The sequence below is a fragment of the Phaenicophaeus curvirostris genome, chromosome 5 (assembly GCF_032191515.1).
Source record: "Phaenicophaeus curvirostris isolate KB17595 chromosome 5, BPBGC_Pcur_1.0, whole genome shotgun sequence".
NCBI classification, from domain to species: domain Eukaryota; kingdom Metazoa; phylum Chordata; class Aves; order Cuculiformes; family Cuculidae; genus Phaenicophaeus; species Phaenicophaeus curvirostris.
The window spans coordinates 64437061-64463126 of NC_091396.1; the positions used below are offsets into that span (position 1 = coordinate 64437061).

Below are 26066 nucleotides of genomic sequence, written 5' to 3' on the forward strand. Positions count from 1 at the left end.
GCTGAGCAGTTTCAGAGGGGCCAGAAGAAGAGTGCAGGTCGTTGAAAAGGGCTGCCCAGTTGGGTTTCAGAGATGGAGAGGTAGCGTTTGGAAAAGGACACTGCTCTTTCCTTCTCTGTGCCCAGGTAGAATTCTGTTAAAATAGCCAAGTGGCTGCTTTAGTTTTAGCTGTGGTTTAGAGGATGTGATCTAGGAGCTGCTTTAAATTGCCTCCTTCCTGCTGTGTCCTGAGAGACAAGAATCAGCAGAGGGGGAAAGAACAGCTGGGAGTTGTGGCCGAAAAGGCCAAGTGTTTCTGTCCGAGTCCTGCACGGCCTGTGCTGGTGCTGCTGCTGCTCTGCCTGGGAAGGACGGGGTGCTTGGTTTCACTGGGCTGAGAATTGTGCAAGGCTGGATGTGCCCAGGCATGCCTGCAGGGCTGGGAAGACCACGGAATTTAGCTTTCTTCCTAGGTTTTTGTTGGCTGTTCTCCATTTACCTCTTGGTTCAGTCTTTGCAAAAAGTGCTCTGGTACTTACATAAGCAAAATAAATTATTCTCATTATGTCTAAGATACAATTTATGTTTGCAGGACATCGATGTGATATTTAGCAACATTTCAGATATTCATGAGCTGACGGTGAAGCTGTTAGGATTGATCGAGGACACTGTTGAAATGACTGATGAGAGCAGTCCTCATCCCCTGGCCGGCAGCTGCTTTGAGGATCTCGCAGAGGTAATCACCGATTGTTTTGTTTTCTTAGTGAACTTTTGGTCATGACTGATATCTCTGATAAATTTGTAGTTGTAAAATGTCCTTTTGATAAGATCTGCACAGAGATCTTCCCTACCCAATCTCTAGTAGGCAAGCTAAGGTGTGTTTTCTGCATGTCACAGAAATGATATCAAGTAGTTAAGCACAGAACTAAAATCTTATTTTGGAGTGGGAATTAATTGCTGTGATCCTGTAGGGATGTGGATTGGAAAAAAAAGCTGGAAAGCTGCCTGGCAGAAAAGGCCCTGGGGGCGTTGGTTGACAGCAGCTGAACACGAGCCAGCAGTGGCCCAGGTGGCCAAGGAGGCCAACAGCATCCTGGCTTGGATCAGAAATGATGTGGCCAGCAGGAGCAGGGAGAAAGGATTGTGGCCCTGGACTCGGCACTGGCAAGGCCACACCTGGAATCCTGGGTTCAGTTTTGGGCCCCTCACTCCAAGAAGGGCATTGAGGGGCTGGAGCGTGTCCAGAGAAGGGAGCGGAGCTGGGGAAGGGGCTGGAGCCCAGGGATACTGGGAGCGGCTGAGGATCCTGGGGTTGTTTACCCTGGAGAAGAGGAGGCTGAGGGGAGACCTCATTGCTCTCTGCAGCTCCCTGAGAAGAGGTTGTGGTGAAGTGAGTGCAGGTCTTTTCTCCCAAGTAACAAGTGACAGGGTGAAAGGGAATGGCCTCAAGTTGCGCCAGGGCTGGTTTAGATTGGATATCAGGAAATATACCTTTACTGGAAGAGTGGTGAAGCCCTTGCAGAGGCTTCCCAAGACAGTGGTGGAGTCGCCATTCCTGGACAGGTTTATAAAGCCTGTTGATCATAGAATCATAGAATAGTTTGGGTTGGAAGGGACCCTGAAGATCATCTAGTTCTAAACCCCCTGTGCTAGTCAGGAACCCAGGGGGTCGCGTAACTGTGGTACTTGGGGACATGGTTTAGCAGGCACGGTGGTGTTGGGCTGATAGTTGGACTGGATGATCTTAGAGGTCTTTTCCAACCTTACTCATTCTTTGATTCTGTGGAAAGCAACTACGTGGGAATGCTTACAGAAAGAAAGCAGTGCTTTGATTTTTTTATAGGCATTGGTGTCAGGCCAGGGACTACCCAAAAATCATAGATATTGAATGCAGATCTGCAAGATGACACTACTCTGGCCTGAGCTAACTTGGACAAAACGTGTGCTTGATTCAGGCACGTGCATTGTCAACCATCTGGAAGGGGAAATGTTTCTGCATGACAGTGACCCTGGAAAGGAATGAAGAATGGAAACAGAAGCTTACTGTTGAGTTTTATAGCAAAAGTGCTATTGCTACCCGTTGACCTATGAAATAGATATTAAAGAGAGGGAATAAGGGAAAACACTGCATATGGATTTGGTGGGACTCGTGCTGGAATGTGATTAACTGTTATTTTGTTGGTCTTTTTAAATGGGCATTGAAATACTGGAAGGACTACAGGAGAGAGTCACAAAAGTACAGCATTTGAGAAGGTGCTTTACGGTGAGATAGAGCTCACTTTAAGCAAAATAGGACTGGTATATAGCTCAGTATATGACTGGAAAATAGAGTACAGAATGACTCTGGACTTGAGGAGAGAGGTGCACAGCAAAAAAAGCCGTACCTGAAAGGCACCAGGGCAGCCTTGCTGAGGAGTACACCACTACTTTGTCAGGGAAGCCAACTCTAGAACAAAGCAAAGCAAAACCACCCTTTCCCTGGCGGTGTTCAAGGCCAGTCTGGATGGGACTTTGAGCAACCTAATCCAATGGGAGGCATCCCTTCCCCACGGCAGGAGGCTGAAATCAAATGATATTTAAGGTCCCTTCCAACCCAAGCCATTCTATGATACTAAATCACCAAGGTTTTGCTGTCTCTGGACGTGTTTTAGTCCAGTCCGCTGTTTCTTAGGAGTTGTACTGACCCCAGGTTTGAACCAAAATATACGGGTATCCGTGCAAATAGTATGGATAGTGTGACAGAGGAAGTCAAATGAAGTGTTCAAATCTCACTAGGTTTTCATTCTCTGGAAAACTTAAATAGGAGATGAAGAAGAGATGATTCTTCAAACCTTTTTCTGGAGTTAGTAAGCTTGAATTTAATAATTCAGTTAATACGGAGCAAAACCTACTTAACTCAGCTATTCGTTTGATTATCTGACGTGTTGAGATCATCTTTCTATGCCTATTTGCAAAAGGGATCATTAAATAGAGATAAAGTGAAGTGTTTGTTTGCTCTGTCTATCTCACTGCCAGGCTCGTTGCGTTAGTGTTTCCATTATAAAGGTCCTTCAACTTATTTGGAAGGGTAATTAAAAACAAATAATGCTGGCAAGCTGGAATCTTCCTGCTTTGTCTGTTTTTCTGCATGGGTTCTCTGGAAGGTTTGAACATAAATCTTGTGCTGGGTTCGAGATAAGGAAGCATGGGGAAAATAAAGCGTGTTTTTCCTGGTTTGGAGGGAATGGAAACACTTGATGCCTGACACATGAGTGGTACAGAGGTAGTGGTTAATATGCTGGTAAAATATTGTACTTGGTCTAATGTTTACAGTCCTAACTACTATGGTGAGGCTTACGGTGAGGTTTAATGGGTGCCCTGGAGAATTCCTGTACGGATGTTCAGCTTGTGGCTGGAGAACCTCAGAAACAGGGCAGGGTGTCTTTGTGCTGAGTTGGAAGTGGTCTTCAGAAGGCAGCTAGGAAAGGGAGGTTGATATCAGCAGCTTGTACCTTTGTTATGCGGGTATTTGCCTTCCAGAGGAGGAGGTTTAAGTATCCACAAAGCCAAAAGGATGCAAACCAGTGCACTATACAGCAAAAGGGCCACGTACAAGTGTACGAACTCCGATCCAACACTATGTGCTGCACTGAGAGAACCTACCATAGAATCATAGAATGGTATGGGTTAGAAGGGACCTCAAAGCCCATCCAGTTCCAACCCCTGCCATGGGCAGGGACACCTCCCACTGGATCAGGGGCTCCAAGCCCCATCTAGCCTGGCCTTGAACACCTCCAGGGATGGGGCAGCCACCACTGCTCTGGGCAACCTGGGCCAGGGCCTCCCCACGCTCACAGGAAAACATTTCTTCCTGAGATCTCCTCTCAATCTCCCCTCTTTCAGCTGAAAACCATTCCCCCTCATCCTATCTTCCTCTGCTCCCTATCAAGAGCCCCCTCTCCGGCTTTCCTGGAGCCTCTTTCAGCACCGGAAGCTGCTCTAAGGTCTCCCCAGTGCCTTCTGTTCTCCAGGCTGAACAACCCCAACTCTCTCAGCCAGTCGGTGGCAGGCTCTATATTTCAATGACTTTTGCAACACTGGCAGTGAAAAATGCTTTTTTTTAATTGATCTCTTGGTTAAGATAGCTCATGCTGTTTGTTTCAATGTTGTGTTCAAAACGCAAACCCAAAACCTCAAAATACTGATTGATAGAAACTGAAAACACTTCTAAAATGCAGTAAAAAGCTAAAAAAGCCAGCACTGAATAACTGTGTTCCCCAGGAGATTTGTGTGCAGGGTTACATGTTGAGTGGTAGCTGCAGCTCTGCTCCCTGTGGAGCGGAGAACCGGCTGGTGGAGTAATGGTAGCATCCCTCCACACCCGCTCTCCAGCTCTGGATGCAGCTGCACCCACTCCACAGAATTGTGTTCATCCTTTCTTGGCTGGTATGGCAAGGGGAAGGTGTGTATGTTACTGTCCCCGTCTGGGGGACATTTCATTTAGTTGCTGTTAAATCAGACCACCCCCTGTTGTGTTCTTGCAGGTAGTGGGCACACGTAGGGGAGAACACAAATGCCAGGCTGTAAACTGGGCTCAGATTTCACTTAGGAAAACAACTCTGGTCAGTTAGAGAGCGTCTCCTGTTTCTCTTCAGCTGCTGAAGTGCCAAACCTTCCCTCTTCCCAGCTACAATCTGATGCAAAAGGACAGCATGATTAGAAGTTGATGAGGGGAGCTGAGAGCCAGACAATGTGAAAAGAGAGAGCATTCTGTGCCTCTCTTCCCCACAAAGAGTTTAATTGCAGCTTCCTCATGAGTAAGGTAGGAAATCCCCTGGACCCTCTGCTAATAGAAGACATCAGGCTTGACCTGAATGTTCCAATGAGCCTTTGTGGTGTTCGGTGCTCCCAGATTCAGAGTAGCAGTTCTGCTCTGAGGTGAAAAGGAGTATGTGCTTATCCTGGGCACTGTGCCACCAGCACTAGATAACCTGGTGATTCATGCGTGATTCAGCCCCAGGAATCTGCAGAGGCTTCGGAACAGTCTGACAGACTTTGGAGCAGGTGATCTACGGGCAGTCAGAAATTATTCCTGCAGGGATTTGTGTACGGTCAGGTTTTCATTCTGTTCTGACAGAACCTCAGCTGGACGCCACATCCATGGCCATGGTTTTGCACCCAAAACCCTTGCTGTAGGTGGCACTGCTGTGCCCCAGAGGGAGATCATAGGATCATAGAATAGGTCAGTTCAGTCCTACCCCCCTGCCATGGGCAGAGACACCTTCCACTAGATCAGGTTGCTCAGAGCCTCATCCAAACTGGCCTTGAACATCTCCAGGGATGGGACAACCACCATTTCCCCGACCAACCTGTGCCAGGGCCTCAGCACTCTCATCATGAAGGAATTCCACCTTATGTCTAGTCCAAATCTGCCCCTCTCCAGTTTATACCTATTGCCCCTCGTCCTGTCACTCCAGGCCTTTGTGAGCAGTCCCTCCCCAGCTTTCTTATAACCTGTTTCAGGTACTGGAAGATTGCTATAAGATTTCCTTGGAGGACATACTTTCCCAGGATATGAGGGGATGGCAGGAAGATTTGCCAGGGGAGAGATGGACATTAGGAAAAGGTTCCTCACCTGGAGGGTGTTGGAGCAGTGGAACAGCTCCCCAGGGAAGCAGTCACAGTCTGACAATATTCCAAGTGCTTGGACAACACCCTCAGCCCCGTGGAGTGAATATTGGGATTGTCCTGTGCAGGGGCAGGAGTTGGACACGATGACCCTTCTGGGTTCCTCCCAACTCAGGACATTCTGTGATCGTATGAGTCTTACCACATGGCCAGAAAAACATGCTGAACCTTCTGACTGACTATTCTTTATGAAATGTTGGTGGACTGCAAGCAAGATCTTCTCCTGGTTCCCTCTGCTTCAGTAAAACAAAGTTTGTGGTAGTGATAAGTATAGTGAGATTGAGGAATACAGAGAAAATGTGTGCTTTTAAAATCTGGAAGTGAAAAAGGTTTGTGGTTTACTATTTGTTTTGCCAAACTGATCTTTTCTTGAGAAGTTACACTTGGTTGTCAGCCTATTAAAGGCGTTAAGATACCAGCTGTAACAGAACTGTCGTGCATCTTTCATGTATGTATGTAATTCTCTGGTTTTATTTAGGAACAAGCCTTTGATCCGTATGAAACCTTGTCCCAGGATATTCTCTCTCCGCAGTTTCATGAACATTTTAATAACTTAATGGCAAAGCCTGCTGTTGCTCTCCACTTCCAGGTGAGTGCAGATGAGCAGTGCTGCATCGCTTTGGTTCTCGTATTTCAAAGGTTTGATTCGTTACTTCCTGCTGGGAAGAAATCCTCTGGATTCTGACCTTTATGCGGTGTGAGGTACTTGGACTTTGCCTGTTCCTGGACAGAGTTCTGTCATCCAGAACAGGATGGTTCACCCATCCAAGAGCCTTTTGCAGTGGTTTTTATCATCTCCTCAGACTTTTCCGGGAAAAGAGAGGGTGACTTCTCATACCTGCTACTTCTGTTTCTGTTTTGCCATTTAATGCCAGACACAGGCAGCCAGGCACAACAGTTTCATTTTATTCCTTACATATCCCAGACCCCCTTGTTTGGCATTGAGGCTGGGACTGGCGTGTTTTATTGAATTATTTCTTTAATAGGACTATCCAGAAGGATTATCTGTGATATTTCTTATTGTTATTAGCTTTCCCTCCCTCCCACCAGTGTGGTTGATCTGTTAAAGAGCCCAAAAGACTGAGTTTGCGTTGAGAAACGTAGTCAGAGCAGCTGCAGAGCAAATGTTGGGTTAGTGGTGCTCCCAGCATAACCCTGTAGAGCAGAGTTTAGTTTGTACGTTTGACTGGGACCTGGATCTCTGCAAACTGGGCCATTCCTGCAGCGTCGTTGTTCCCTCCTCAGCTCGGAGCGCTTGGTAAGGTGGATCATCTCACTCATAAGTATTCCTTGGTGAACCTATTAAGGCTTTTCTCCCACCTCCCTAGCAAATGTGAAGCCCAAAGCCATGTTCCAGCCGAAATTGGTAACGGAGTCATTTGGCAGTGAATCTGGCCTCCCTCCTGACTGTCCTCACCGTAGGAAGCTCTGGGCTTTCCTAGAGATGTTCCTCCACACTTTTTCTCCAGGCTGTGGAGGGAAGGGGCAGGTCTGGGCTCTGGGCCATGGATGGACATGAGCTGTCTTTGGAACTGCAGAGATGCAGCCAGAAGTCTTAAACATTTCCAAACGGAGATCAGGTTCAGATCCAGTTAAGTAGTTCCCTTGGTGTGGAAGACGGCAGGGATTTCACTACCCTTTCATCAACCTCTCCTTGTCATATTGGTTCATTCTTTTAGTTAACGCTTGGGAATGGGAACAGATTTCTAATTAATTTTTTAAGTCATAAACTGGTGGATTTTGAGGAAGAGCAGATACTGCTATTAATTTGTGCAGTGCTTGATGAGACCCCGTATTTGTGTGGTCTCTTGGGTGTGACCTGGAGCGCAGCATGAGTAACTGATAGGAGAGGACATTACAGGGAGGCTGGGGACAAGTTTATCGGGTGGTAGAGGAGTCCTGACTGGTCTTTAACATTCGGTGTTGTCTTTAAATTCTGCTGTAACCTGTGGCCCACAAAAAACCACGATGTATATTTCAAAATATACTCAAGTGTTTTCTGCATCCTGGGATGCGGTGTTGACTGGGGATGAAGGTGTGCGGCTTAGCAGAGGCAGAGCATTCTTTTCAGATGTTGTCATGTTGAACTAACGCTATTAATTGAGTTCTGCAGACAGTGCCGGAACACAAAGATGCTGGGGGTCGCGATGTGAATGAAAGGATGCTTATAAGTGATTTGTGGGTAACACGGTCCTCCAGTCCAGTCCCATTTTGAGTATTTCACTGTGAGTAATCCTGTTCATTTTTCCTTTTCAGTCTACTGCGGAAGGGTTTAAGGAAGCTGTCCAATATGTCCTCCCACGACTCATGCTCATCCCAGTTTATCACTGTTTGCACTACTTTGAGTTACTCCAGGTAAATGAAGCCCAACTCTTGTTTCCTGCTAGAAACGTTTCTTCAAGTAGAGAATCTGAGCTTTTAAATAGGGGATTAGATTTTCCTTCCTGCTGCTAGAAATTGAAAGATATGGAACCATTAACTGAACACCAGTAAGTTTTTGTCTGAAAGGTAAAATCATGTAAAAAAAAATCTTTGAAAACATCTGGTGCTCTAATATGAGCATTTGAAATAACTACATTTCATATATTTATTAAATATACATTATATATTTATTGACCAACCTAGTGGCTTTCTACGAGGTGTATGACCAAGTGCAAGGTCCTACACCTGAGTCAGGGTAATGTACAGTTTTAGTACAGGCTGGGGATGATGTGATTGAGAGCAGCCCTGAGGAGAAGGACTTGGGGTGCTGATTGAGAAGCTCGATGTGAGCCAGCAATGTGTGCGCTCACAGGCCAGAAATCAACCGTGTCCTGGGCTGCATCCAAAGCAGCGTGGCCAGCAGGGAGAGGGAGGGGATTCTGCCCCTCTGCTCTGCTCTGGTGAGACCTCATCTGGAGTCCCGTGTCCAGTTCTGGAATCCTCAACATAAGAAGGAGATGGATCTGTTGGAAGGGGTCCAGAGGAGGCCACGGAGATGATGCAAGGGCTGGAGCACCTCTGCTCTGAGGCCAGGCTGAGAGAGTTGGGGTTGTTCAGCCTGGAGAAGAGAAGGCTCCAGGGAGACCTTAGAGCAGCTTCAAGTACTGAAAGGGGCTCAAGGAAAGCTGGGGAGGGGCTTTTTATAAGGGTCTGGAGTGACAGAACAGGGGGGAATGGCTTTAAATTGGAAGAGAAAAGATTGAGATGAGACGTTAGGAAGAAATCCTTCATGCTGAGGATGGGGAGGCCCTGGCCCAGGTTGCTCGGGGAAGTGGTGGCTGCCCTGTCCCTGGAGATGTTCAAAGCCAGGTTGGATGAGGCTCTGAGCAACCTGATCCAGTGGGAGGTGTTGGAACTGGATGATCTTTGAGGTCTCTTCCAACTCAAACCATTCTATGATTCTACGATTAACAAACTTTTATTGCACTTGAGTTCTAATGCAGTTTAAAATGTCATATGCAGATCCGCTTTCTTCTTTCCCGGAGTTGTGAATTTTTTGTCTGTTGAGAAACAGCCAAGCCTAATTCAGATCAGTATTCTCAGTCTCAAGTCACACTCCAGCTGAGCTGATCTCATTTTGGGGGCCAGGGAGGTCCTTGCTTTCAGTGGAATCAGAAAAATTTGTGCTTCATATTCAACTCTTCGTCCCGATTCCTAAATGGAAGAGATAGAGCAAAGAATACCATTTTTTATAGCATACCTCGCTTTCTTCTTATTGAGGAGGAATAAAGATAAGCAGTGTTATTTTCATATTTTCTGTCTTCTAGGAAATGGCATTGATGAAATGTTAGGCTTTATGGAATTCTGACTCTGATGATTAAACGTTATCCCTGTAGGATGTATTTCAGGGGCCTTACCATACAAGTTGTTTAGGTTGGCTTCTAGTCCATATTTATGAGCAGTTCTGCCAACTGAGACATTACTTATTTTAGCCTCGCTTGGTTTGACCACAGATCGCTTTACCCATATTTTATCCTGATGTACACTAGCAAGGTGCTTCCCATCAGGAGATATTTCACTTGGGTATAACAGCTAAAAGCCAAAAAGTAACCAAGCGTGTCTCTTTTTGCTTACAAGCAAATGTTTTTGCTGTGAGTTATGAGAATAGAGGCCAGCAGTCAGCAGAAATTTAACAGCCGAGATCTATAATAATCCTTCTTGAGTAAGTAAAAATGACGTTGCTGTAGAAAATTCGATATCTTGAAAAATACTGAGATTGGAGCTTTTTTTGAGTAGCTGAGGATAATGTAAAAACAGTTCCTGTTTGCCCCATTGTGTTGGGAAAGTTTGTAATGTTCAGAAAGGTAAGTGAATTATTAACTAACCAGGATATTCGGAAATGAATCAGGTGAAATATCCTGTGGCTATTGACCTGGACACGCTGGAGAATTGGGGCTGTGTGAACCATGAGGTGATACCGCTTGTGAAATTTCTATTTAGTTCTTTGATGCATTTCTTAGAATCATAGAATTATGGAATGGTTTGGGTTGGAAAGGACCTCAAAGCCCATCCAGTTCCATCCCCTGCCATGGGCAGGGACACCTTCCACTAGATCAGGGGCTCCAAGCCCCATCCAACCTGGTCTTGAACATCTCCAGGGATGGGGCGGCCATGACCTCTCTGGGCAACTTGGGCCAGGGCCTCCCCACCCTCACAAGGAATATTGCACAGTTACATAAACCAGCATTTAATTCTTGGCTAACTATTCCAAAGTATTTAGTAAAGCTAGTTGTGAACCAGGACATTGTTGAAAAGAGGAAAAGCAGTATCTGATGGTCAGCATTGGCTCCTGGTAGATGGATAAAGGGTTCTCTTTCTAAACTCTGTCCTGCGTTCTCATGTTGAGTGTCTTCTGCCTTTTCCTGAGTATCCAACAGAATTTTTCTCAGGACGTGCATAGTTTTGAGCATGCTTCTTATAATAAAATACCGTTCTCATTGACTTGGAAGTCCCTGACTTCATCAGATCCTTCAGGTATCGCTGTGTAAGAATATTTCTCAGTCTTCCTACCCTTCTGTAAATTAGACAAATCTGAAAGAAACGTGTTTGTTATGTCCAGCAATTGCAGGAATGCAGCGAGGATGAAGAGGATCGGGAGTGCTTGAAACAAGCCATCACTGCTCTCCTGAACCTGCGGTGCAGCATGGAGCGCATCTACAGCAAACACTCCCCGAGACGGCGGCCTGGGTAATGATCTGCAGAACCGCCCTGCTTTCCCACAGATGGCAGAGATGGAGCGTAGTTTTTGTTAGATAGTGTGTGTGCTTCCTCCTCGAGGCATGTCTTTCTGCCAGTTTTCATTGCAAATGGAGTAGCAGCCCAAAACCTTCATGATCCACTTCAGTGAACAGTATCAGCATCCTGGGCTGCATCCAAGGCAGCACGTTTAGCAGGTCGAGGGAGAGGATTCTGCCCCTCTGTTCCTCTCTTGTGAGACCTCGCCTGGAGTATTGTGTCCAGTTCTGAAATCCTCAACGTAAGAAGGAGAGGGTGCTGTTAGGACGGGTCCAGAGGAGGCTACAAGGATGATCAGAGGGCTGGAGCACCTCGCATACAAGGACAAGCTGAGAGAGTTGGGGTTGTTCAGCCAGGAGAAGAGAAGGCTGCAGGGGGTACAAGAAGGCTGAGGAGGGACTGTTCACAAAGGCCTGCAGTGACAGGACGAGAGGCAATGGGTATAAACTGGAGAGGAGCAGATTTAGACTAGAGATGAGGAATTTTTTCATGATGAGAGTGGTGAGGCCTTGGCCCAGGTTGTCCAGGGAAGCTGTGGCTGCCCCATCCCTGGAGGTGTTCAAGGCCAGGTTGGATGGGGCTTGGAGCAGCCTGATCTAGTGGGAGGTGTCCCTGCCCATGGCAGGGGGTGGAACTGGATGGGCTTTGAGGTCCCTTCCAACCCAAACTATTCTGTGATTCTATGAATATCATACTCTTTCTCTAGCCAAAGCAGCGTGCGTGGTTTGTTTGGAACAGGAAACTAGGTCAGGGCAAAGAAATAATGATATAAACAATAAATTTAATTGCTTTTCTTTTGGTCTCGGGATGGCAGATGTAGAATGTGCCCATGGTGACTTTTTCTTTTATTTATTCAAGGGAGCCCATCTGTCGCTTCTACAACCGGCAAATACGAAGCAAGCACTTGGCCATCAAGAAGATGAATGAAATCCAGAAAAATATTGATGGCTGGGAAGGCAAAGATATTGGGCAGTGCTGCAATGAGTTCATAATGGAAGGTGCCCTGACAAAAATAGGAGCCAAACACGAGCGCCACATTTTTCTCTTTGACGGATTGATGATCAGCTGTAAAACTAATCATGGTCAGTCACGGCTTCCTGGTTACAGCAACGCGGAGTATAGACTGAAGGAAAAAATCGTCATGAGGAAAATACAGGTGATTGATAAAGATGACACATCTGAATACAAACATGCCTTTGAACTGGTGTCTAAAGATGAAAACAGTATCGTGTTTGCTGCCAAGTCCGCTGAAGAGAAGAGCAACTGGATGGCTGCTCTGATTTCCCTCCAGTATCGCAGTATGCTGGATAGGATGCTCGATTCCGTGTTGCTGAAAGAGGAAAACGAGCAGCCCCTGAGGCTGCCCAGCCCAAGCGTGTATCGGTTTGTAGTGGAAGACTCAGAGGAGAACATTGTTTTTGAGGACAACTTGCAAAGTAGGAATGGAATTCCCATCATCAAAGGAGGAACGGTTGTGAAGTTAATCGAGAGGTTAACGTACCACATGTATGCAGGTACTCCAAACTTTTTTTTTATACGTGGTTTTTCAGGTCATGATGTATGGGTGATGAAATTCATAGAATCATGGAATGGTTTGGGTTGGAAGGGACTTGAAAGACCATCCAGTTCCACCCCTACCATGGGCAGGGACACCTCCCACTGGGTCAGGGGCTCCAAGCCCCATCCAGCCTGGCCTTGAACACCTCCAGGGATGGGGCAGCCACCACTGCTCTGAGCAACCTGGGCCAGGGCTTCCCCACCCTCATTGTGAACAAATTGCTCCTAATGTCTCATCTAAATTGTCCCACTTCATCTTTTGTTTGGTTGGGGTTTTCCTGTGTATAGTTAATAGCAAAGCAAGATTTGCAGGGGAAAAAAACCCATCGATATCCATTATTAAATCAACTGGCTTTGCTGGCAAAGCTGTGTGAAAATTGTGGGTATGCAAGCTCCCCACACGGCAAAAAAAAAGGGGTTGAGGAGCCACCAGTGAATTTCCAGAGTCTGTCATGGCTAAAGTAGCGGTGCCATTACCGACTGTGGAGGAGGAAAAGGTTGGAGGTTGTTGTGGTTATTATACTCAACCTGCTCCTTTATAAAGTCTCTCGGTAGAAAAGGATGCAAATTGCAATCAGTATTCTGCAGCCTTTCCTGCAAAATGCTATCTGAAAGCCACAGAAATGAAACCTTGAAATACTTACATGGAGTGTGAATGTTGAAACCCTTAGACCTTGGGTTAGAGGTGAAAAGAGAGCTTGGGGTGGTTCAGCCTGGAGAAGAGAAGGCTCCAGGGAGACCTTAGAGCAGCTTCCAGTACTGAAAGGGGCTCCAGGAGAGCTGGGGAGGGGCTCTTGATCAGGGAGGGCAGGGATAGGATGAGTGAGAACGTATTTAAGTTGGAAGGGAGAAGATTTATATGTGACACTGGGGAGAAATTCTTCATGCTGAGGGTGGACAGGCCCTGGCCCGGGTTGCCCAGAGCAGTGGTGGCTGCCCCATCCCTAGAGGTGTTCAAGGCCAGGCTGGATGGGGCTTGGAGCCCCTGATCCAGTGGGTGGTGTCCCTGCCCATGGCAGGGGGGCTGGAACTGGATGGGCTTTGAGGTCCCTTCCAACCCAAACCATTCCATAATTCTATGATTCTTAGAAATGCATCAAAGAACTAAATGGAAATTTCACAAGCGGTATCACATCTGGTATTTTTCAAATGGCAGTGCTTGCCTTAAAACCTCAGTTTATTTTCTTCACTTTAACCTTTTCCTGTGAGTATGTGTGTATTTTATTTCTGACATTTTACAATTGAATAAAAGAAATTCTCTGTCGTTTTCTTATTCTGTCCTTACAGATCCTAATTTTGTCCGTACTTTCCTGACCACATACCGCTCCTTTTGCAAGCCCCAGGAACTGCTGAGTTTACTGATTGAAAGGTGAGCAGTGGGCATCCTTTCTGAAGGCATCGCAAGGCATTGTGTGTGTTTACCTGCTCCTTCTCTGCTTGGGATCTCAGTGCTGTGTTGGACATGTTCATCCAACACATTCAAGGCCAGGTTGGATGGGGCTTGGAGCAACCTGATCAAATGGGAGGTGTCCCTGCCCATGGCGGGGAGTGGAACTGGATGGGCTTGAGGTCCCTTCCAACCCAAACCATTCCATGACTCTGTTTTAGTGAAGCCCATAAAGCAGTGATTTTAAAACACGATGTAGCGATGCTCGTTTGTAACGCAAGCTTTCTTTTCCTGGTTTATTAAATGAGCTACCTGAGTTGTTAGCTAGAGTGCTTGATGTCCCACGGCTTCAGGGTGATCGTGTTTTGAACACCTTACCTTGATCATGAGAACGTATCTGAGTAAGCCTAAGTCTCGATGCAAATAAAAGCGGAAGTGTTCTAAGCAGTTTGTTTGGAAGGCCCAGACTCTTCATGTAAACAGCACTTTAATACAGTGTGATAAAGCCGCTCTTAAGCTTTCTTCTAATCTTCACTTAATCAAGCCAGCAGGTAGTTAAACCTTCTATCCTAGTCTAGACATCTCGTGATGACCAGAGAACTGGCAAATTATCATGCCGAGGGCTGGGCGGGTCAGCAGTGGAGCCAGGGGAGGAGGGAATTCCAGGCAAACTGGATGTCAGGGGAGTGCTTGAGTTCCGCAGCACTGAGGCTTTTGTAAACGTAATTTTTTTTTTCCATGTGCTACGTAATGGGTTTGTGTTTTATCTTAATTGCCATCAGTTTTTTGGTGCTTTTGTTCCTAGATTTGAGATCCCGGAGCCTGAGCCTACCGAAGCGGACCGGCTGGCCATCGAGAAGGGAGAGCAGCCCATCAGCGCGGACCTCAAACGGTTTCGCAAGGAATACGTCCAGCCAGTACAGCTCAGGTTTATTCCCTTTTAAATGTGTTCTGTTAAAGCCAGATTTCAATTCCCTTATTACAGGGTGATCCTGGTGACGGTAATCTCTTTTGGAGACTGCTGTGCTGTCAGGCAGGGACTTATCACTGTCTGCAACCAGGCTAATATCCCAAACCTTGTTCCAATTAGTCACGCTGGCTTCTGCTGTTGTTGCAATTGTGCTTGGGTTCTCTGCCGCTCACAGCTGCGATCACCACCCACAAGAACGCTGCACAGCTGCTATGTAAGGCGGGTTTGGGTGAGAGATACGTAACTGAAAGTGGCCCTGACTGCAGTTTGAATGGGTTCCTTGTTAACCAGCCCTGGGAAGATAGTTTCCCTGTCCCTGTTTTTTACAGTCCGGTTGGTATTTTAGTCCCTTTCCCAGCACCGCTGATGTATTTGTACACAGACAGCGAGACTCTTGTCTGTGCCGCACATTGCAGCGGGCTGCAGGGCATCTTCAAGGTCTTGCTGACCAAGCTAACTTGGAGAACAATCAAGCATTTCTAGCATAAATGAGGCTAATTGTTTCCCTGGTAGGGGATCACATCAAGAGACAACACAGATCACAACCAGTATTTGCTAGAACAACCTTGATTCATCCAACTGTTTTTATTGCTAGCACAAAGATGCTACTATTACGGCAGATAATTACGCACAGTGCGCTTAGTGGTTGCCTCGCCACACACAGTCCGTCAGTCGCACTTACCTACGTGGAGCAGCAGCTGTTAGCTCCAAGTGAGGGGTCATACTGGCATGCCAGTACCTTCAGGTGTTCAGAACATCACTGAGGAGCCCCATTGGAGGGGGACATTGGGGCACTGGGTGATGAGAAGCTTGATAGGAGCTGGCAATGTGCGCTCGCAGCCCAGAAGGCCAACCGTGTCCTGGGCTGCATCCAAAGCAGCGTGGCCAGCAGGGCGAGGGAGGGGATTCTGCCCTTCTACTCTGTTCTGGTGAGATCCCACCTGGAGCCCCGTGTCCAGTTCTGGAATCTCCAACATAAGAAGGAAATGGATCTTTTGGAATGGGCCCAGAGGAGGCCACGAAGATGATCTAAGGGCTGAAGCTGACAGGCTGAGAGAGTTGGGGTTGTTCATTCTGGAGAAGAGAAGGCTCCAGGGAGAGCTCAGAGCAGCTTCCAGTACCAAAAGAGGCTCCAGGAGGGCTGGGGAGAGACTTTTTACAAGGGCCTGCAGCAATAGGATGAGGGAGAATGGCTTTTGATTGGAAGGGGTAAGATTTAGATGAGACATTAGGAATAAATTCTTCACAGTGATGGCAGTGGGGCCCTGGCCCAGGTTGCCCAGAGCAGTGGTGGCTGCCCCATCCCTGGAGGTGTTCAGGGCCAGGTTGGATGGGGCTTGGAGCCCCTGATCCAGTGGGAGGTGTCCCTGCCTGTGGGGGGGCGGGGTGGAACTGGAGGGGCTTTTGAGGTCCCTTCCTACCCAAATCTTTCTATGATTCTATGATTTCCGTCAGCTACCTGCGTTCATATATCTAAAAAAAATGTGTGTAACACCATAGCGTTTGTCGATCCATGGCTGCCACCGCCTTCTTGGATGTAATCCAGGTTATACAGCCTTGGTGTAACCTTCATCCTTGTGTGTTCTCGTGGCCTTATACAGATCAGTCAAGTCCTTGGCGTTCCCGGTTTATCAGCTCCTGTGGGTTCAGCAGGACTTCTTGTCTCCAGAGTTATCAACGCTTGGGAGAGCTGCACACACATATAGTCAGTCGCAGACTCTCAGCACACTTCTGATTTCAGCCTGCTGGTTTCTAGTAGCTGTTTCTAGTAGCTGGAAGGGGTAAGATTTAGATGAGACATTAGGAATAAATTCTTCACAGTGATGGCAGTGGGGCCCTGGCCCAGGCTGCCCAGAGCAGTGGTGGCTGCCCCATCCCTGGAGATGTTCAAGGCCAGCCTGGATGGGACTTGGAGCAACCTGATAACAAACATAATGGGTTTGGTTTTTTTCTTTCCCTCCTCAGAATATTGAATGTTTTCCGGCACTGGGTAGAACACCACTTTTATGATTTTGAAAGAGACCTGGAGTTACTGGAAAGATTAGAGACGTTTATCTCCAGCGTAAGAGGTATGGCAATGGGTGGTCCTGGTGTTCTTCCATGTTTTGGTAGGCCCTGCTGGCCTAATCCTGACAGGTTTTAGGCAAGGGAGTATCTTTACGCACATGGGTAATTTTAATACCTTTAACTGAGCTGTTTGTGAAGCTCTCCTTGACATCAGCACCCTTTGACCAAAAATCACTTCAAGCATTGTATTTACCCAAAGCTTATTTCCTTCTGGACAGTGATGTTCACCTTTGCCTGACTCTACATTGGACTTGTTAGGATTCAGACTGTCCCCTTCCTCCTCAACGTGTTGTGTTTGTAGAGAATTCCTCCCCTATGGGTTACCGAGATGTATTTTTCCATCTTATTCTTCTCCTATTTATTGAAAGCGCCGGCTGAAAACCATTGTCTTTTTAAGAGTAAATACTTGACCCCTTTGGTGTTGCTTCCTCTGGAGCAGATGGGTTTGGCAGCCCCTGTGGAGGGCAGCAAGTGACATCATGTCAGTTTTAATCCTTATCTTGGCAGTTCTAGACTTTACTTTTCAGTTTGCCAGACAATACGCTGAGCAACCTAATTTTAAGAAAAAACAAGAAGGCAGTAGTTGATCTTTTGCAGAGGTCTCCATGCTGACTGTCGCTGCCCAGAGAGAAATAGCTCAGTTTTGCTAGTCTTTTTAAAGGTATTTTCTTAAGCTGCTGCAGGTACTTCCCATCTCATTCACTGTTTCTTGGACTGACGTTGTGAACGTGTATTCCTCATGTCTTTTCGTTCTGTGGTGCAGTAGTACAGAGCGTTGCAAAGATCTCACTTGATGCTTGTTGTTTACTTTTTAGTTCTTCTCCTCTAAGGACGTGAAGCTTTCAGTCAAGGTTGTAGCTGAGGGGGAAAAAGTAAAACACAGCCTCTACAGAATCACTTTTTTCCACTCAAAACCTGTCAATAAATGGGGTTAAACACAACTGGGCACCCAATAATTCATTCACGTGTGTCTGTATGTGCCAGATTGTATGGGTGCAAGAGCCTGTAAGAAAAGAAATTGGGAACTACAAACCTAATTGATTTGCATGTAGAAATGCAGAATTTGGAGAGCATGTACAATTTTGGGGGATATTGGTTTTATTAAATGATCAAAAATCATTTAAGATGGTATTAAAAAAGAAAGATTTTTAATGGCTTCTGCTTTGCAGGAAAATCCATGAAGAAGTGGGTGGAATCAATTGCTAAAATCATCAAGAGGAAGAAAGCTCAAGCGAACGGGGTTAGTCACAACATCACCTTTGAGAGCCCACCTCCCCCTATCGAGTGGCACATCTGGCGCGTTGGCCACAGCGAAGCGCTGGACCTTATGACTCTGCATCCCATAGAGATCGCTCGACAGCTGACGTTGCTCGAGTCCGACCTTTATAGGTAGGGATTGAACCAAGATACTTCTTTTTGATATTGTCAGAGCAAGAATCAGTCAGATTTACAACCCTGTGACTTGCAGAGTTTATGAAAAGAGGTTTCCTTGCTCTCTGTTTGATACCGGAATAGATGAGGCAGGGGGGAAAGGTTTTTATCTCCATATCAGACTTGTGACAACATAAAGAAGTACAGGAAGGACACTGAGAGGTTGGAGTTGGTAATAGTAACTTGTATTGCCTCCTTAAAGCAAATTTAGTGTTCCATTAATAAGAAATGTTTGTTACATCCTAGAAAGAGAACATGTTTGTCTCTGCTCCCTTCCTCTATTGCTGCATAGCAAAGGCCAAGGGATTACACACGTATAACCCTAGCACTGGTGCATCAAGGTCCTCTCGTCTAATTCTGGAGAGGTTTCTGTCTGTACCACAAGTACTGCGCTGTTCGCTGGCTCTGTTGTTGTGATAAGAAGCACCAGCCTTGATGGGAGAGCTGGGTTTTGCAGAGTAGAAATTCCTTAAGGTCTGACAAAATCCAAAGACAAAGCATTGTTTCACGCGTCAACAACAGCAGGTTTCTGTAGAAATGGGCTGCTTTTCCAGCAGGTTGCTCAAAGTATTTCACTTTCTTGATTTAAAACAAATTGGAACTGTCTTTAAGGTGCTTTCTTGTGCTTTCAGGAAATTAAACTTACCCTTTTGTAATTTTCTTATCTGAAAACACTTATTCAAAAATGCCAATTTCCATTAAGATAAAAATGTATTTCCTTCTATAACCAAATACTCGTCAAAAAGTTCCTTCAAGTAGCTGTTTTGCAGTCGATTGGATTGGATTTGCGAATTAGCAAGTCGTGATTAGAGGAAGAAATAATCTTTAAATGCAAACACAGAACATATGTTATTATTTGTGTTGAGCATTCTTGTGCATCTTGCTGTGTCGTTATCAGGGCCGTGCAGCCTTCTGAACTCGTTGGGAGCGTGTGGACTAAAGAAGATAAGGAAATTAACTCCCCAAACCTATTGAAGATGATTCGTCACACCACCAACCTCACTCTCTGGTTTGAAAAGTAAGTACCGGTGGGGATGGCGCAGCGGTGTTTGCTCCTGATGGAATTCAGGGAGAAATTATTTTTTGGTGTTTGAATTCTGTTCCCTTGAACGTTGGGATGCCTGTAGAGTTCCAGCGATTCCCAAGTTCGGCGAACTCCATGCTGATCACATGTGCTCCCTCTTCCTGAGTCTGGGAGGTGTCCACTTTCCAGTCATGTCCCCATGGTCAGCGTGGGCCATACTTACATTTCCACAGTGCATGAAAAGGTTCTGAAGGCAACGCAGGACTCAGTACCGCTTTCCTACGTCTCCTGTGCAAGCACCTCCTCATAGTCTCTCTCCCTTCTCCTATGGGTTGATGAGCACTGCTGAGGAGATGGCCATGCGGCGGTCGGAAGGATGTGGCAGCTTGTGTGGACACCATGGCACGTGAACCTCATGAGGTTCAACAAGGCCAGGGGCAAAGTCCTGCACCTGGGTCGGGGCAGTCCCTAATTTCAGTACAGGCTGGGAATGATGTGACTGTGAGCAGCCCTGAGGAGGAGGACTTGGGGTGCTGGGGGGTAAGAAGCTCGACATGAGCCAGCAACGTGCGCTCGCAGCCCAGAAACCAACCGTGTCCTGGGCTGCATCCAGAGCAGCGTGGCCAGCAGGGAGGGAGGGGATTCTGCCCCTCTGTTCCTCTCTTGTGAGACCCCATCTGGAGTCCTGTGTCCAGTTCTGGAATCCTCACTGTAAGAAGGAGATGGAACTGTTGGAACGGGTCCAGAGGAGGCTACAAAGGTGATCACAGGGCTGGAGCACCTCCCATATGAGGACAGGCTGAGAGAGTTGGGGTTGTTCAGCCTGGAGAAGAGAAGGCTCCGAGGAGACCTTATAGCAACCTTCCAGTACCTGAAGCAGCTACAAGAAAGCTGGGGAGGAACTATTCACAAAGGCCTGTGGTGATAGGACAAGGGGCAATGGGTATAAACTGGAGAGGGTCAGATTTAGACTGAATATAAGGAGGAATTTCTTCATGATGAGGGTGGACAGGCCCTGGCCCAGGTTGCCCAGAGCAGTGGTGGCTGCCCCATCCCTAGAGGTGTTCAAGGCCAGGCTGGATGGGGCTTGGAGCAACCTGATCCAGTGGGAGGTGTCCCTGCCCATGGCAGTGGGGTTGGAATTAGATGATTTTTGAGGTCCCTTCCAACCCAAGCTATTCTATGATTCTATGAGATTCACCCTGCTTAGCCTGGATCTTGCTCGAGCGTCACCTTATTATTTTACAGAAGGTGCCAAAACCTTTCTTGGCTTTCCAACTTGAACATAGGTAAGGTATGATCACTTTGAGCTTGGGATTCTTGAGAGTGAGCCAGAATGTCTATACTGGATGTACTTTTACTTGGAGAATTTTGATTCAGTAGCTAGAAAAATGTCAGGTTTTATTTATCAGCGGTTTTACACATGGTGTAAATTTTGGGGTTGTCCTATACAGGCATAGGCATTGGACTTGATGATCTTTGTGGGTCCTTTCCAACTCAGGTCATTCTGTGATTCTCTTTTGATTAGGTGCATCGTGGAAACCGAGAACTTTGAAGAGCGTGTGGCCGTGCTGAGTAGGATCATAGAAATCCTGCAGGTTTTCCAGGATCTGAATAATTTCAATGGTGTTTTGGAGATCGTCAGCGCCATGAACTCCGTGTCGGTGTACAGACTTGATCACACGTTTGAGGTATGCTTTGGGCATTGCTCTTCAAAACCAAATAATCAGAACCCAGAAATATATCTCTCACACTTCTGAAGTGAAGTCCATAGTGCCCTATCTCCTGAGACCCCACCCAGTGGGAGGTGTCCCTGCCCGTGGCAGCGGGTGGAACTGGGTGGGCTTTGAGGTCCCTTCCAACCCAAACCATACCAGGATTCTATGATTCTGTTGCCCTTGCTTCCGTGGAAGAAAACAAGTGTGAAACGTTCAAAGTTCTTTGTGAGAAAATATTCGAGGTGAGCTGGGAGTCTCTGAGGGTTTCTAACGGGGAGCAGAGCTTTTCAGCAGATGTTCTTTGTCATGTGTCTTCGGCCTGAAAAGGGGAAACGCTGTGGCCGTTCCATTGTTTGTTAACCTTTCTGAAATTAACCTGATGCTTCAGCCCAGCATTTTATGGATATGAGAGAGGAGGATCCCAGTGTGGAGAACCTGGGATTAGAACGCTTTAGCAGCAGCGTTTCCTACGTGGGAATAGAAGGGCATGGGGAGGGGACAGCTAGAATGTAAGTTTAGGTTGACCACAACAACTTTTGTTGGATGGAGCCCACCTCTCATACTAGGACAGGCTGAGAGAGTTGGGGTGGTTTATCCTGGAGAAGAGAAGGCTCCAGGGAGAGCTTAGAGCAGCTTCCAGTACTGAGAGAGGCTCCAGGAGATCTGGGGAGAGCCTTTTTACAAGGGCCTAGAGCAATAGAATGAGGGGGAATGGCTTTAGATTGGAAAGGGGAAGATCTAGAGTAGACATTAGGAAGAAATTCTTCACAGTGGTGGCAGCAAGGCCCTGGCCCAGGTTGCCCAGAGCAGTGGTGGCTACCCCATCCCTGGAGATGTTCAAGGCCAAGCTGGATGGGGCTTGGAGCAACCTGATCCAGTGGGATGTGTCTCTGCCCGTGGCAGGGGGGTTGGAACTGGATGGGCTTTGAGATCCCTTCCAACCCAAACTATTCTATGATTCTGTGAGAGAGTCTTGGAAAATCAGAGGCAGAAACAAACCCCTGGTGCAGCACTTTAGATGTTCAGTAGGAGGAAAGGCTGCTACACGAGTAGCAATTCCATTTTTCACTTGGCGAGGAAAAGCAGTGCCTAAGGTTTGGCAGCAAAGCCTCCCTTGACTAAAAGAGAGAAGAAAGCATGAATAAAACCTTTTGAGTTGTGTGTATCTTTGAAAGGCAATTTGGGGCCTTTAAGTTAAATTGAAAACTAAGTGTTTAATCTTTATTAAATGTAAAGACCAGGATTATGCTTGTAAGTTGATAGACAGCATAATGCTCTGTTTGCAGTAGCCTCATGATTCATGACTCAGTTGTTGCAAACCCTTTACAAAAGAGCTGCTTTCAAACCTGCATTTCAGTCCCCAGTTTCGCTCAGAGCGCTAGACAATTGCCTTGGCTTTGCTAACCATGCTCTTAGAAGATTTGCATCCCTCTTTTTTCTCTTTGACAATTCAGGCACTACAGGAAAGGAAAAAAAGGGTTTTGGATGAAGCAGTAGAATTAAGTCAAGATCATTTTAAGAAGTACCTGGCCAAGCTCAAGTCGATCAATCCGCCCTGTGTGCCTTTCTTTGGTGAGTGCCAGGGCAGGCCGGCGTCGTGTGCGGTGTCGGCCTTCAGCAGAGATGTGTCACAGGGCTTTAAGTGTTCAGGGTTGGGTTTAAAATGTTAAAATGAAAATGAAAAATGTTAACTGTGATGCATGACTTTGATTGCACACATTTGTACTGTTTTAAATTTAGTGTCTTTTATGTAAAATCTAGGTTTCTAGTTTAGTACGCAGATGTCTGGAATTGTATTGGTGTGAATGTTTCCTTAATTAAACACTGCCGCCCTATTAGTGATCCAGGTGTGGCAAAGAACTGAAGAGGGTTTTCCTAAACAGGATCTCACATTAAATCGTAGGGCCTCCTGGGCTAGGACGAAGGGTTTTAAGCTGAAAGAAGGGAGATGGAAATGAGATCTTAGGAAGAAATGTTCTCCTGTGAGGGTGGGGAGGCCCTGGCCCAGGTTGCCCAGAGCCGTGGTGGCTGCCCCATCCCTGGAGGTGTTCAAGGCCAGATTGGATGGAGCTTGGAGCCCCTGGTCCAATGGGAGGTGTCCCTGCCTGTGGCAGGGGGGGTTGGAACTAGATGATCTTTAAGGTCCATTCCAACCCTAACTGTTCTATGATTTTATGAAATCAGGGCTTGGAATGAAAATGAACTTTAAAAAACCCTTCTCTCTTTGTCAGGAATATACCTAACAAATATTTTGAAGACGGAAGAAGGGAACCCTGACTTTCTTAAAAGACAAGGGAAAGAATTAATTAACTTCAGTAAGAGGAGGAAAGTGGCTGAAATTACAGGAGAAATCCAGCAGTATCAGAACCAGCCTTACTGTTTACGGATAGAGCCGGAAATTCGGGTAACCAAACATTAAATGTCTTTTTGGGGGAGGGTAAGAGAGGAGAGAGGAATGTACACAGCAGGGAATTATCCTAACATGTGTGAACAGCGACCATCACCTCGATGCTGAAACAACAGTGAGCTAGGAGATGGTAGGTGTTTTATATGAAAGGAATAATGATGGAATAACCTGGCTTTACCCAGCCGTGTTTCCTAAGCACGTGGATAAAGGTAACCTTGCCAAACCAGCTGTGTGGACAGCGCCTCAGCTAGGGAATAGAAGCAGGCAGGAGCAACAGTGTTTCTTACAGGAAGAATGAAATGAGTAGCAATGCTGCTGCTTAAAATGTTACTGGCACTGCGTGTTTAATGGCTGTGGATGTGGTGTCACAGCTTAACCCCGTCCTGGCCAATTTTGGCAGCTAAAACTGAGAATTTGGGCTCCCAAATCCCTTCCCCCCATCACCAGGGAAAGGGGAATGAAAGGAAAAAGACCTGTGGGTTGGAAACTAGAACTACAGCTTTAATGAAATAATAATAATGATGATGGTGGAAGTAATTAGAAAGTAATAAAATCTATACAAATATATGAAATAACACCCCTCCCCATCCCTTGATGACCGTACGTCCCCACAAACGCTGCAGAGCAGACACAAGGGGAAGGGTCTGAGGCTGGGAGGGAGCTGGGCTCAGGGGCTGGGTTCAGGAACACATAGATCTGAGATCAGGGGCAAACACACAGACTCGGTCCTTGCTGGACATTGGCCATCTGGTTTTCCCTCAGGCTAGACATTAGGAAGAAATTCTTCACAGTGGTGGCAGCGAGGCCCTAGCCCAGGTTGCCCAGAGCAGTGGTGGCTGCCCCATCCCTGGAGGTGTTCAAGGCCAGGTTGGATGGAGCTTGGAGCCCCTGATCCAGTGGGAGGTGTCCCTGCCCATGGCAGGGGGGTTGGAAACAGATGATCTTCAAGGTCATTCCTTCATATCTGCAAACTCACCATGGGCTTGATTGTTTCTCACATTGGGTTGGTTTGTATTTATTTCAAGGCACTTTTTACTTTGTTTTACCCGGAAATAAGTCTCACAATACTGAAAAGCTGTTTTTTTTAATAGTGAATTACAAGCATTTCATTAAAATTTGATGTGTAATCTTATTTTTGAAATATTATTGATGCTTGTTTCATTTAGAAATTCTTCGAAAATCTCAACCCTATGGGGAAGATACCAGAAAAAGAGTTTACAGATTATCTGTTCAACAAATCGTTAGAAATTGAACCTCGAAACTGCAAGCAACCACCTAGATTTGTAAGTCATATCCTGCAAATTAAGGAGCTAAAACCCACTAGCCGCTATGAAAAGAATGTGTAGTGAACTCAGTAAGCCATGTGTATTTTCTTTAGAAATCTGTATCATGAGTTGAATTTAAAATACTTTTATTGTATATGAATTGACGCATGGATTTTTTGCGTGCTGGATGTGTTACGTTTTCTTAAGCAGATGTTAACTTCTATTTTTCTGAATGTTCTGCTGTGTAGCAGAAGTTGAGGTACAACCACAGAACTAATACGGTGCAGCCTTCTTGCTGAACAAAATGTAGCTGTGTTGAAAGGAGAAGCAATTTTGTTCTTTAAGAAAACAGCTGCTGGGGCCAAGAGCTCTTTTTTTAAATAGAATTATTCTGCTCTAGAATGCTTGGGGTTTCATACGTCGTAATTGTACTTCTGAGTAGCTGGAGACTTCTCTTTCTGGGAGAGCAATAAATCATTTGAGGAATCTCCTGTTAAGAGGAATGAGTGAGGTGTTGTTACAAATACAGCAAGGGGAGGACAGAAATTGCTGTTGCAAAAACACTGCCTGCAGTGATTTCCTTAGTATATTTACCAGAAATAGATGCCCACGCTGCTGCTCTCAGTCGTCTGGGCATGAATGCTTTACAATTCTTCCTTCCCAAACAGCCATTCCCATTGGAAGCTGCATCAGAGGAAGTTTAGATTGGATATTAGGAAAAATTTCTTCACAGAAATGGGTTCTCAGGCCCTGGCAGAGGCTGCCCAGGGAGGTGGTGGAGTCACCTTCCCTGGAGGTGTTTAAAAGACAGATGGATGAGGTGCTGAGGGGCATGGTTTAGTGGTTGATACGAACAATTGGACTTGATGATCCAGTGGGTCTTTTCCAACCTTGTGATTCTGTGACAGCGTGCGTCTAAGCATGTCCTTGATCTGGGATGTGTGGAAGGGCCTGGTGATCTGCAGCACAAGCGCAGAGCGTGTCTTGGGGTGCTGTTAGGAGGCTCTTCTGCAGGCCTAGGGGTCACTTGAAGTAACTCGCTCTTCTCCAACGTGAGCTGGCAATGTGCACTCGCCGTGTCCCGGGCTGCATCCAAAGCAGTGTGGGCAGCAGGAAGGGAGGGGATTCTGCCCCTCTGTTCCTCTCTTGCGGAACACCACCAGGAGTCCTGTGTCCAGTTCTGGAATCCTCAACATAAGAAGGACATGGAACTGCTGGAATGGGTCCAGAGGAGACCACAAGGATGATCCAAGGGCTGGAGCACCTCCAATATGAGGCCAGGCTGAGAGAGTTGAGATTGTTCATCCTGGAGAAGAGGAGGCTCCAGGGAGACTTTAGAGCAGCTTCCAGCACTGAAAGGGGCTCCAAGAAAGCTGG

General features: G+C 46.5%; 1 protein-coding gene across 1 annotated transcript in view; it reads left to right on the forward strand.

Annotated features, from left to right (window-relative positions):
* The window catches only part of SOS2 (SOS Ras/Rho guanine nucleotide exchange factor 2), a 52753-nt gene that overhangs the window by 21373 nt on the left and 5314 nt on the right, over positions 1 to 26066 (forward strand). The window contains exons 6-19 of the mRNA XM_069856769.1: positions 572 to 715; positions 6125 to 6235; positions 7903 to 8001; positions 10688 to 10815; positions 11722 to 12377; positions 13708 to 13789; positions 14613 to 14735; positions 16743 to 16846; positions 18014 to 18233; positions 19174 to 19293; positions 20828 to 20990; positions 22472 to 22589; positions 23249 to 23421; positions 24591 to 24707. Coding sequence (XP_069712870.1) covers positions 572 to 715; positions 6125 to 6235; positions 7903 to 8001; positions 10688 to 10815; positions 11722 to 12377; positions 13708 to 13789; positions 14613 to 14735; positions 16743 to 16846; positions 18014 to 18233; positions 19174 to 19293; positions 20828 to 20990; positions 22472 to 22589; positions 23249 to 23421; positions 24591 to 24707 — 2358 coding nt within the window. The remainder of the gene's footprint in view (positions 1 to 571; positions 716 to 6124; positions 6236 to 7902; positions 8002 to 10687; positions 10816 to 11721; positions 12378 to 13707; positions 13790 to 14612; positions 14736 to 16742; positions 16847 to 18013; positions 18234 to 19173; positions 19294 to 20827; positions 20991 to 22471; positions 22590 to 23248; positions 23422 to 24590; positions 24708 to 26066) is intronic.